Source organism: Acomys minous (assembly GCF_964271855.1).
Source record: "Acomys minous genome assembly, chromosome: 1".
Classification (NCBI taxonomy): domain Eukaryota; kingdom Metazoa; phylum Chordata; class Mammalia; order Rodentia; family Muridae; genus Acomys; species Acomys minous.
The window spans coordinates 6,500,018-6,512,211 of NC_140483.1; the positions used below are offsets into that span (position 1 = coordinate 6,500,018).

At 47.3% G+C, this 12,194-nt stretch overlaps 1 protein-coding gene across 3 annotated transcripts in view; it reads left to right on the plus strand.

Moving 5' to 3' along the window:
* The first annotated feature begins 273 nt into the window (after positions 1 to 273).
* KCTD3 (potassium channel tetramerization domain containing 3) overlaps positions 274 to 12,194 on the plus strand; it is a 42,428-nt gene continuing 30,507 nt past the window's right edge. Inside the window, exons 1-6 of one of the 3 annotated variants that reach the window (XM_084773244.1) lie at positions 274 to 609; positions 6,835 to 6,888; positions 7,267 to 7,312; positions 8,339 to 8,412; positions 11,244 to 11,302; positions 11,544 to 11,624. In XM_084773244.1, coding sequence (XP_084629370.1) covers positions 527 to 609; positions 6,835 to 6,888; positions 7,267 to 7,312; positions 8,339 to 8,412; positions 11,244 to 11,302; positions 11,544 to 11,624 — 397 coding nt within the window. In that variant the 5' untranslated portion in view covers positions 274 to 526. The remainder of the gene's footprint in view (positions 610 to 6,834; positions 6,889 to 7,266; positions 7,313 to 8,338; positions 8,413 to 11,243; positions 11,303 to 11,543; positions 11,625 to 12,194) is intronic. The other 2 variants (XM_084773243.1, XM_084773242.1) reach the window with 2 other exon arrangements.

The window sequence follows — 12,194 nt, forward strand, 5'->3', positions numbered from 1 at the left end:
AAACATGCTGTTGGACGTTGCGCACCCCAGGGGTGTTCTGCAAGGTGTTCAGTTTCTTAACTTTTCATTGAATGTGCACACGTACATTCAGACATCGATCTGAACAAATGCGAAATTTTCTTTCTTCCCGGAATCTGTGTACTGGTAACTGGAAAAAAACCATATCTTTCCTAGGGCATCAGTGGCACAAGACCCTTCACTCCAGATCCGCCCACCGCCAGGAGCTCCTCCCTCTCTCCAACCCCGCCCACTCCTAGCCTTTGCTGGGAAGAGCAAACTTGCGGCTTTTTGTCCCACGCGGCGATCCGTCCTCTCGAGGTTGTGGCGACCGCCATGGAGGCGAGCGAGCCCTGAGGAGAGGCCGGGCTGGGCCGGCGGCCTGCAGCCACGAGAGGCGGAGGCCGCGAGCCCGTAGCCGGGGAAGACGGTGCGAGCCGGGACGCTGCGGGAGGCTCGGCGCTCTGTGTGTGCTCCGGCCGCGGAGCCGCCGCCGCTCCTGGCCTCGGCCCCTGCTCCGGCCGCAGACATGGCGGGCGGGCACTGCGGCAGCTTCGCCGCGGCGGCGGCCAGCAGCGGGGAGATCGTACAGCTGAACGTCGGAGGGACCAGGTGAGCCCGCGGCCGCGAGGGGACATAGGGGCGGGATAGCCCCCGGCCTCGGGGGGGGGCGACATGTACAAGCCCAGGTGGGCTAGGTGCTGCAGCCTGGGTGGCGTCTGCACGGCCAAGGCGGGGTACCCGCTGCAGCCTGGACGGGGTCTGCACCTCCAGCCTGGCTGCCCACTGCAGTCGGGGCAGCATCTGCACCTCCTGGCGCGGTACCCGCTGCAGTCAGTCAGGGCAGCGCCTGCACCTCCAGGTACCCGCGGCTGGCATAGTCCTAACCGCCATGCGCGGTCCGTAAGAGTCTGATCCCAGGTCCAGTGCGTTAGAACTGTTAAAACTCAGTGTTCATTCCCCCGGGTTCCTAGGGTGTCAGGCCACGGGAGCACGGTTGGCATGGTGGGCCTGTCCGAGCCAGTGACTCAGGGCCTCCCACCTGCTGCTAGGCAGGCGTGATGACACCGAGCTGTCAGCAGTGCAGCAGGTTGTAGTCTCCAGTAAAGGCTGGTCTAGGGCCTGGGCTGGTGCACGGGAGCGGGTCTCCCTTTGTGTAGGCTTCACCTAGCTGTGGGCTTAGCTTTAATGCGTCTTTGAAAGCCTGCTTTGGTAGGGACTGTGTAGTGCAAACACAGGCTCGGGGAACCGGGTAGCTCAGCATCGTTGTTTATTTCCAGTGTCTCTTGGTGCGTGGACAGGAAAGGTCTGTTCCACGTGTAGAGGCGTGTGTCTAGAAACTGGCTTGTGAGCACCTTAGGTGTTGGGAAGGGGAAAGGTGGCTGAACTCTGTTCTTTATGCCCCTTAGGCTTTCCACTCCTGTTCTGTGCCTTTTATTAAGTTTGTTGGCAAAATAGGAAAAAAAAAACCCCAAAAACAAAAACAAAAAACCCACTCGTTTTTTTTGGATTTGCTGTGAGTTACATATTACTTTTCCCAGAAAAGAGTATGTACCAGCACTGGTTGAGGGAGCTTGGGTTCAAGGCGTAGTCAGGATGTAGGGAGTGGGTGCTCTGGAGCGCAGGCTATTTTGCTGTCCTGGGAAGACTATTTTTCAATGTTTAAGACTTTAAGCATGTAACACTTCTGCATATTTAAAAAGCACAGAATAACAGCGCTGAAAAAGGTGCAGTGGCTCTCTGGGGCAAGGGGGCTTGGTATGGTCTAAATGCTTTGCCACTTTTCCCCTCCAAAGCAGAGTTTTAACAGTTGGAGAAGTTGCACCCTTGCTGCATTATAAACATCCAGATCGAATGCAAATGACCTCTTCTGCGTTATATACATACCAGGTCATGTGCAAATGACCTCATCTCCTAATGGAAAAAGTTGTTTTCCTGCCCACCTAAAATTACAGCAAAGTATTGCAAGTAACTTGGCATGCGAAAGTGAAACGCCCCACAAGGAGTGTGCAGTGTGGGTTACTGCAGAAAAGCAAGTCTTCACACTGGTTCCCAACATCTGTGGATGGCTGCCATATTTCCTCTAGGCCTTCAGAAGAATATAGTGTTGTGGCAAAAACTAAGCTATATTGTTATTTTTAAAGGGTTGCTTTGTTCTGCCTTGATTGTGTATGTGAAGGCAGGTGCCTGTGGAAGCCAAAGGACCCCTTACATCTGGAGTTACAGGTGTTGTGCGTTGTGAGACACCTGATGTGGGTGCTGGGAACTAAACTCTGGCCCTCTGCAAGAGTGGCAAGTATTCTTAATTACTGAACCATTGCTGGGTGTGGTGGCACACACCTTTAATCCCAGCACTTGGGAGGCAGAGGCAGGTGGATCTCTGTGAATTTGAGGCCAGCTTGGTCTACAAAGAGAGTTCCAGTACATCCAGGGCTACACAGAGAAACCCTGTCTCGAAAAACAAACAAAAAAGTACTGAACCATCTCTTCAGCCCTTACAATGTTATTTATTGTATATTGGAGATGGATGTAGTCAGCAAGATGGCTCAGCTGAAAGAGGCACTTAACAAGGCAAGCCTGGCACCCCGTGTCTCACCCCTGGAACCTGCATAAAGATGAAAGAGAAAAGTGACTCCACATGCACACTGCGTGTGGCATGCATGCCCACCCCTTGCTTGCCACCTGCATAAATGATGCAAAAATAATAATAAAAAAGAAAGTGAATGGCTTAAAGAGTAAGCTGTCAAGGATTTTACTTTATCTGTGGAACTTGATTGTTACTGGGTTCTGAATTTTCAAAGTGCTCATTACCAGAGAATACAAAATATGAGAATAAATTTATTACTGGCTTAAACATTTTAGAAGACAGATAAAAATTGGTAGATAGGAATGAAACACAAAAGTAAAAATTAAGGTTTGGAATTGTTAGGGTGGAATATTTCAAAAGTAATGGCAGCATTTGATGCCACATGTTGTTCACTGTTTAGGTCTTTATGGAATTACACATCCTTTCAGCATGTAGGAGCTAGAGGAGGGCCAGAAGCCATGTTTATCCTGGACAAAACAGTTTAACACAGGACAGTCAATCAAGTCACTGGAAGGGGAAAAGTCCCTCTGTGATTGCCTGTGACGTCAGGAATGGCCGATGGAAGACAGCGTGTGGCATGGCTTAAAACCCTGAAGTCACGGAGTAGGGTGCAAAAGGCGTTTGTTCAGAACGAGAAGAAAGAGAGAGTGCTGCACTGTCAAGGAGAGAGAACAGGGAGCAGCTCACCCGGGTTGCCTGAGTTAGCATCTCCTGGGGCTTTCCTTAAAGGCTGGCAGGGAAGATTATGTACAGCCTGAGTGGTGAGTCCCAGAGCAGCTCACTTAGGTATCGATGGTGGTGGAAGAGGGCCAGGGCCACTTGATGGGGCCTCGTTGATGGGCAGTTTTGGAATTAGATGGATTTATTCTGCACACTGCAGGCCTTCCTTCTAAGTTAACACCCTTGGGCAAGTTACTTTGTATTGGTCAGTTTCCTGAAACACATAGTTAGGCTTGTACCAGCCTCACGCATTGATAAAGAGCTTGAGGCAAGCCTGAAGCGTGGGAGCCAGCGGCCTTATCATAGTACTGTTTCATAACGAATCATTTGACTTGGGTTGCTTCATCCTTTCAAATTACTTTTGTAGCAAGCCAAGAATGGAGTATGACCAGACATGCTGATTTCTTTAGACTTCTTCTTGCCGTGTTTACTGTCCATCCACCCATCCATCCTTGGCACACCTCAGATACTAGATAAAAACGAAACCAAGGGCCTTCATGTACATGTGAAAAGGAATTAAACTAATCACATGTATAAGTTTTCCAACCTCTTTGCCCAGAAGTTGCAGATTGTTTTATGGCGTGGGCTTGCTACTGATTCACTGTGTGTGGGTTTCCATCATACTGTCTGTGACTGTCTCCACCTCTTGAGTGCCGTGACTACAGCCATTTGCCACTGTGCCTGGTGGTGCAGCATGATTGTGAGCAGGCCTGTGTGCTTTAACACGGGTTCCTCAAGGTGATGAACATGGAATGTCAGAAGTTACTAACTATCCATGTTACTGTCAGAAGTTACTAACTATCCATGTTACTGTCAGAAGTTACTAACTATCCATGTTACCGTCAGAAGTTACTAACTATCCATGTTAACTTTGCTGCTGTGACAACATACCTGACTGAAGCAACTTAAAGAGGTCAGGGCTTGTTTGGGCCTACGGTGGCCAGCGCAGAAGCATGGGAGCTTGTGCAGGCAAGCAGAGGGAGGTGTGCTCCTTTCCTTGTTAGCCAGTCCTCTGGCCCGGAGTCAGTGAGCGGAGGTGCTCCACCGTCTCTGCCTCAGCTCCTTCCTCCAGATGCCTTAAGACCCTGAGCCCCAGCCAACTGAGTGGTGCTGCTTGTTTTTCTTTTGTATTGTTTTTGTGGACTTGATATAAGTGGGGGTCATCTAAGAAAAGAGAACCTCTGAGAAGATGGCTAGCCTGTGGAGCTGGGCACAGCGGTGCACGCCTATAATCCCAGCACTCGGGAGGCAGAGGCAGGTGGATCTCTGTGAGTTCGAGGCCATCCTGGTCAAAAAGTGAGTCCAGGACAGCCAAGGCTACACAGAGAGACCCTATCTCAAAAAACAAAACAAAACAAAATTTAAAAAAAGAAGATTGGTCTGTAGGCGACTCTTTGGGACATTTTCTTGACTAGTGATTGATGTGGGAAGGCTTAGCCCCCTGTGTGTGGAACTTCTCTTGGGCAGGTGGTCCTGGGTTGTACAAAATAGCTAATTGACACAGGAGGGCCCAGCATGCTGTGGGTGGTACCACAGGTGGCTGGGCAATCTAAGGAAAAGGGAGCCAGTAACTCTGCTCCAGTCCCTGTCACCAGGTTCCTGCCCTCAGTTCCTGCCTTTGCTCCCTTTCATGATGGACTGAGACCTGTTGAGACTGTAAGCCAATAGACCCTTTTTTCCCCAGGTTGATTTTGGTCAGTGTTGTAACACAGCAACAGAAAACAAAGGTGCATCTTCCCAATTATTTAGTCTGGAGACTTCTTCGCAGACACTCCAAAGGCTTGTTTCCATGTTCCACTGAAGAGTTTGCTAAGAAATGCCTTTATGGAAAATTGCCAAATTTATTTGTACCTATTTGTTGGACTCCATCCTACTTACTTATGTCTTAATATATTTTTGTATACATCAATTTATTTGAGACAAATTCTCACTGGCCTGATTTTGCTGCATATCTCTGGCTGGCATGGAGCTCACTCTCCTGCCTTAACATGTACCACCACGCCTGGTTTGGTCCTTTCTTAGATTAGTGAGCACAGGACTTGCTTGACCACACTTAGATTACTTATAACCTGTGAAGCTAGTAGTGAGTTAGCACCCCTGGTCTCTGGCAGGTCTCTTAGTAGAACACATAGACAGATATTTCTGTGAGGAACGAATTGTTTGGGCCTGGAGACTTGGTTCAGTGCTCAAGAGCACTTGTTCTTCCAGAAGACCAGGTTTTGAGCCCCAGTACCCACGTGGTGGCTCACAGCTGTCTGTAAGGTCAGTCCAGGGGCATCTGACGAGCTCTACTGCCCTCTGTGGGCACCAGGCACACACCCATACACATAAGATAGTAACATAAATCCATCTTTAAGAAAACAGTGATTTCTGTCTTTTCCTTAATAGGTCAGTTTTTCTTACAGACTGTACATCTGTGGATGGAGGAAGCTGAGTTAATTTTTCCCTCTGATTAGGAAGTGAGCTTTGATAACAATAGGGGATTCTGTGAGATAAGCAGACATTTTACAGAAGGGACCTTGTACTTCTACTCCCAGAGATTAGGTGACAGAAGGCCTGTCATACCCGTGGCCATGTGGACAGTGTGGTGACGTATTTATCAATTCTTGCTTTATGTGGAAATGTTCTGTTGTGACCATATAGAGCCCAAAGATTGTGCAAAGAGACCAGTGTCTCAGCTTGTACAGAACACTTACTTGGTGAGGGTGTGCATCTCTGTTTCAGAGTAGCTGTGGGTTCTGCGCTGGTACTAGGCTATGGGTCACAGGTCATTCTCAACACTGCTCCCCACCTTTAAACAATGCATAGGTGCGCGTGCGCACATGTGTGTAACACACTTCTGAAAGTAAATTTGAAAGTTGTGCAGTTTTTCAAGGAATAGTCATTTATTAGAGGTGAAATGGCCTTAGGCCTTCACTGTGCTTAGGGTTGTGTGGGCTTGGTCTCTGCAGTTCTCAGCTTGGCCTGCAGTCGTGGCATTTTGTGAAAGGAATGAGGGAAAGTTTGGATGATGGGCTGGGATGGATGGGGAACAACAGTCCTCCTGTTACTCATAAATTGGAAATGGCCCAGGAATGTTGTCTAGAGAGTGTTGATTTACATAATTACACAAGTTGCTAGTTTCTCAGAAGGGGGCCATCCGGGACAGAATGTCTGGAGAAGCCACTGTGGGTTTAGTAAACCAGTGGCGTCAGCAGAGATGGGTACAACTTGGGGTGCTGGACATGAAGAGGGTGATTGAGCTGGGGCGGAAGAGACAAAAAGGGCAGAACACAAAGATGAGGGAGAACAGTGGCCAGAGTGCTGCATATAGCGCAACTGAGAGGCTGAGATTTGTCAGACTGAAAAGCTTTGTGTTTGCTTTTTTGAGCTCTGTATGAAAGTCTAAACGCTGACCACAAAGTAGTAGAATTTCAAGGAGTGAGCACAGTGGGTATGGTTGCTGGGGTGTGATGGCTTCTCAGCCTGTGAGCATTGCCGGCCTAGGTGCCTTCCTGTTTATAATGAATGCCACATGATTTCAATTGCAGATTCAGTACCTCAAGACAGACTCTTATGTGGATTCCAGATTCTTTTTTTTCCAGGTAATTTATCTAATTTGTGTTATTATGCATTTGACTAATTACTAAAATATGAAAATTTCCTTATTAGTTAAATTAAGATTTTTAAAAAATATTTTGAATTAAAAATGTTAACTCTGAAGTTAGAAATGTTATTGTTTTTGTACCATTGAGAAGGGTTTTGCTGGGCCTTGAACTCCTGTTCCGCCTGCCCTCAGCCTTCTAAGGAGTTATAGGCATACTCTCTGCACCTGATTAAAATTGAGTTTGTTTGGTTCTTTTGCTTTTTTTTTTTTTAAGTTGGAGACAGAAAACGTGCTTGTTTGACTTTGACATTTGTTAAGGAAGCTGTTTGTGTTCACATTTTCATAACTAACTCTAGCTTATCCTAATGTTCCCTAGTTTGCTGAGTGGAAGAATCTCCACACTCCGAGACGAGACCGGTGCTGTGAGTATAATGCGGTTATATTTCCAAACTCGATCAGCAAACGCTTTAATTTTCAGTGTGTGGTGACAGGAAAGCTCTTATTTTGGTAAACACAAAGTGTGGCTTTTTACATTTTGTCACATATAGTGTTTCTAAACTGGAACTAGTAAGCAGACACTATTGCATGTAGAAATTTGACATGTCTGTGATTAGAGAGATGGCATTGACAAGTAATAGTTTTTTAGTCAATAATTAAAACTTTAATAGTCAATAAATATAAGTGAGAAAACACTTTGATATTAGAATGGTAGAAGGTTGCAAGTGAATAAAGCCCGGCCAGATTTTATGAAACTGTGAAGCAGTACAGTGTGGAAACAAAGGCTTGTAAGCTTTAGACAAGAGGTCCGTTTCCACACATAGAGTGCTGTCCTGGACGCAGCTGTGTTCAGACAAGTAGCGTTAATGAGAGGGACAGTTCACAGAAGTCGTTTGAAGTTAGTTTATTTGATGAGATTTGCAGGCAAAATAGACAGCAAAGCAGATGTATCTCCGTGAAATTATTTTAGTTAAAAATTGAATTTAAAAATCCAGTTCACCGATTTCCTGCAGTAAGCATCTTTGTGCTGTGTATTCTGTGTTCCTCTGTGGTAATCCTCCTGAGCTTGTCAGTTAGGCCTGTGGAAGTCCTTCCCTGCTGCAGGTGACAGCTGTGGCAGCAGTGCTGTCTGTGTGCACTGGAGCCGCACAGCGCTCACTCCGTTCAGCACTCATGCTGGGCCCATGCTGGCTGCAGCTGTGGGCACTGCCACAGCAGCACTGTCCAGTGTTGGCTGAGTGGTGGGGTGTGTCAGATGGGGATGTCTCCCTGGTGTCTCCCCCACCCCGCAGGCATCAGCAGTTGGGAAAACGCTTGACAGGTCAGTTTCAGAAACAGTAAAATTGAGGAAGTCTAAGAAATTCTGTCTTTTTTCTTTGGTTGTGTTTCATATTTTTTGTGGGGGGAGGCACTAATTTTGACTTGATAATGAAACAGTTCTTCCCTTGCAGATATTTATTGATAGGGACCCTGCAGCATTCGCCCCCATTCTAAATTTTCTTCGGACAAAAGAACTCGACTTAAGGTAGGAGACTCATCCTTTCTGAGGCCTTGCTGGCAGCCAGTGTTTCGGCCTGTTCACACAGAGACCTGCCTGACCAAGACTGCTTCTTAGTGGGTGTGCTTGTCCTCCGCATGCATGGCACACGGTGTAACCGTTACTGAATCTAAGCGTGCAGCGTGTGATAGTCACGGCAGGGTCATTGCTGCCTGGTCCCCTCAGATGATACTGTTTGTTGTGTGGGGACCTTCTGGTGCTGTCTGGGTAATTTTGAATGTGTAGATAATTGTAGACTGCAGTACAGCTGTGCCGTGTAATGGCGTTGACTCCCATGTGTGTTTTGCTACCTACTCCCTTCTGCCCCCCAGCCTCTATAAGTGCCTCTGATCTGCCCTGTGACCAGCGAGCATCCTCAGCTGAAGTTGGATGGTACAGGCCACTGTCCTCTTCCCTCTAGGATGTTCTGGCAGCTTCCTGGGCAGTTCCCTGCTTCGCATCCCTGTGTTTGACTTTAGTCCTGTAGCCAACAGTCAGCTGCTCTGCTGAAACCGCAGAGGTTACTGTGGACTGTTGGCTGGCAGTTGTGGGTTTGGACACCACCACCACCACCACCACCCCTGCCCCGTGCTTAATTTCTCTTACAAGCCTGTCCTTTCTGATGTTTGTTCTTTGCTATGTCTGCCTAAGGCAGTGTTGGCACTTCTTGCCTTACGTCATGTATTTGCTTTTCCAGGACTCTTTCTTCAGCTGACTTCAACTCTAGACAGACTCCTCGCCATGCACCCAGGTCTAACCCTGTGGCCAGCACATAGTGCTTTATGGATTATGGTCACTTAAATGTGTCTGTGTATTGAGCTGCAGCTTACATTCCTGTCAGGAAGGCTTAAGGAGTAGTTTTTTTATGTTTCATTATTTCTTTCAGACTTTAATGAAGGCTCTGATTTTTTTTTTTTTTTTTTTTTTTTTGGTACTACTTTTAGAAACTTTGGGGCTACCTTTAGCTGCTGCTTCACTTAGTTTCGGCTCACACTCACTGATGTGTGCTTTTTGCAGATGAAGTTGTTTATTCATTCATTTTGGCTGTCTTGTTCCCAGTGCTAAAACATGTGATGTGTGCCAGCCGGCAGTTATTAAATCAGCAGTAGAGCATTGGGGTGTGCTTGATTTGGTTTTTCATCTGGGCCTAGAACGGGTGAGAGGTGAACAGACAGTCAGCGTCTGGAATGAGACTGGCTTCATGTACCTCATTCAATTCAGACTTCTGTTTGCTTGTGACAGACCCCCAGTCACACCCATAAGGAAAGGCCTCCTGCTTACACACCCATCTTCATAGCAGCCAGTTCCTTTTGTTACTTAAAGAAGCCCAGCCAATCTAAATTTTATGGGTAGTTGCTTTTAATAAGAAGGGAAGGAATTTATTTTTTAAAAATGTGTTACCCTGTTTCTTGCATAACATTTTGTACTGCTGGTACCACAGACTATGAATTTGTCTGCCGGCCTATCCAAGGGACTACCTGCAGCTCCTCGAGGAGTCTCATGTTTGTCCTGAGCCCTTCTCTGCCTTGGGCTTGTGCCACTGTACATTGGCTTTAAAGGGCAATTTGGAAGTTTCCAGCATTCTTAGTGTTTTGTTTTTCGTGTGTGTGCAAACTCGTGCTCTCATGTGCTGCGCTGTGCTTATGTTTATACATGTTGTACCAAGGTTGCTGTCAGGTGTCTTGGGTTTCTCTGTGTTTTACATCGGGGCCAGGCCTCTCAGTTGCTCCTGGATCTCTCCGGCTGCTGGTTAGTCCAGCCAGCAGCGTGCTCTGGAGCCCTCTGTCTCCGCCTTCTTTATGGGTGGGCTCCATCACCAGCTGGCATTCTGGGATGTGAATGGAGCTGGACTCCTACCCCGGGGCCCTCATTTGGGGCTGCAGTTCTTTACTCCACCCCTTCCCAGCCCATTCCTTCTTGTGTTAAGTTAGTCACAAATGAAACTGTTACCTCCCAGTTACATACACTGAGGCCTGGCCATGCTCAGAGGAGGAATGGACTGTAGCCGAGCCGTTAGTGCTGTGGGCTCTGGAGCTTGCACTCACTCCACTTCCTGTTGACTGTCACCCAGCTGCACTGTTGTCGGCCGTACTGTCTACGTCAGGATACAAAGTCCATGCCAGTCTTTAAAACACAAGTTTCAGTTTATTTTATCAACAAATATATTACAAGGTGTGTAACTGAGCACTGTACTAGGCACTGTAGAAGAGCAGAAACACTAGGCAGAAGATGATGACGCTTATAGGGCGTTGACAGTATAGTGGGGAAGGTTAAAATATGAACAGAAAAAATTGTTAAAAAGCCCCATAGGAGAATGGTTTCAGCTTTTTTCCCTTGATAATTCATTTGTACTAGCCCTCAAATCCTCCTTACTCATACAAATCATCAAAATATGTATGGCTTTTAAGTAGGTTACAGAATGTTTTTATTTTAAAGATTTATTTTTGTTTTATGTGTAGAATGTTTGTCCACACATGTGTCTGTGCACCATGTACACACAGTGTCCTTAGAGGTCAGACGAGGGAGTTGGATCTGCTGGATGGAGTTCGGGTGGATATGAGCATCCCTTGGCCTTCTAGGAACTGAGTCTGTGCCCTGGAAGAGCAGCACACACTCTTGGCCACCAGGCCATCTCTCTAGACCCACAGAGTGCTTTGTTCCGTGCCATGCCCTTTAGCCCTTCACGTGAAAAGTGGTGTAAGAAAAAGGAGATGAGGAAAGCAGGATTTAGGCTGGATGGCCTCATCCCCTTCTCCTTTGTCTCAGTGGTCGCCCAGGTCTGCAGGCTTAAAGAGCTCACTGTCCTTGTTTCTTTGCAGGGGGGTGAGCATCAATGTTCTCAGACACGAAGCCGAATTCTATGGGATCACTCCACTAGGTATGTATTGGTCGTCCAGGATTGACCTGTGCACTAAACCAGCCCAAAGGCAGGTGTCCTCCATTAGGTCCTCTGCAGAGAGTACTTCAGGGCTTAGCTTTTCACAGTGAGAAGTTAAATGTCATGTGAACTACTAACACATTTCTCCTTTTTCTTCCTACCATCCTTAACTAGAGAAAGTAGATGTGGGGTAGGTCTGTGTTTGCATGTCCCCCTGACAAGCTCGCATTGACTGTTACAGTGCGAAGGCTGCTGCTGTGTGAGGAGCTGGAGAGGTCGTCCTGCGGCAGTGTCCTTTTCCACGGCTACTTGCCTCCACCAGGTACTGCAGCTCAAGTTTGTTCAGTTTTTAAAAAAGTATTTTTGTCATTGAGCAAATAAGAAATGGCTCAGTGGTTAAGAGCATTGGCTGCTCTTCTAGAGGTCCCGAGTTCAATTCCCAGCAATGACCTGGTGGCTCACAACCATCTGTAATAGGATCTGATGCCTTCTTATGGTGTGCATGAGGACATTGTACTCATATGCATAAAATAAATACATCTAAAAAAAAATAAAGAAAAACTCTCTTGTTATTTGAGTTTCTATGACCCTGGACCTCCTCTGACCGTGTCCTTTCATGAGAGTGAAGCTGCATGGCGTGCAGAGCTGGGGCTGGCACCTTCTGTGAGGGGCAGAGGAAGATCTCCGTGGCAGCAGCACGGCTGCCATGCACAGCCCCCACCCTGAGCCCCAGGAGCTCCCTGCACTTACTTACAAGAGTTGGGCCTTTGCCTGTGCAGCACTGTGCTTCTCAGAGAGGTGTTTCTCCTGAAAGTATGGGTGCATTCAGTTCGAGGCAGCTGAATTCGGACACAGTTAGGACGACGTGTGATAATCTAAGCTAAAGACCAGC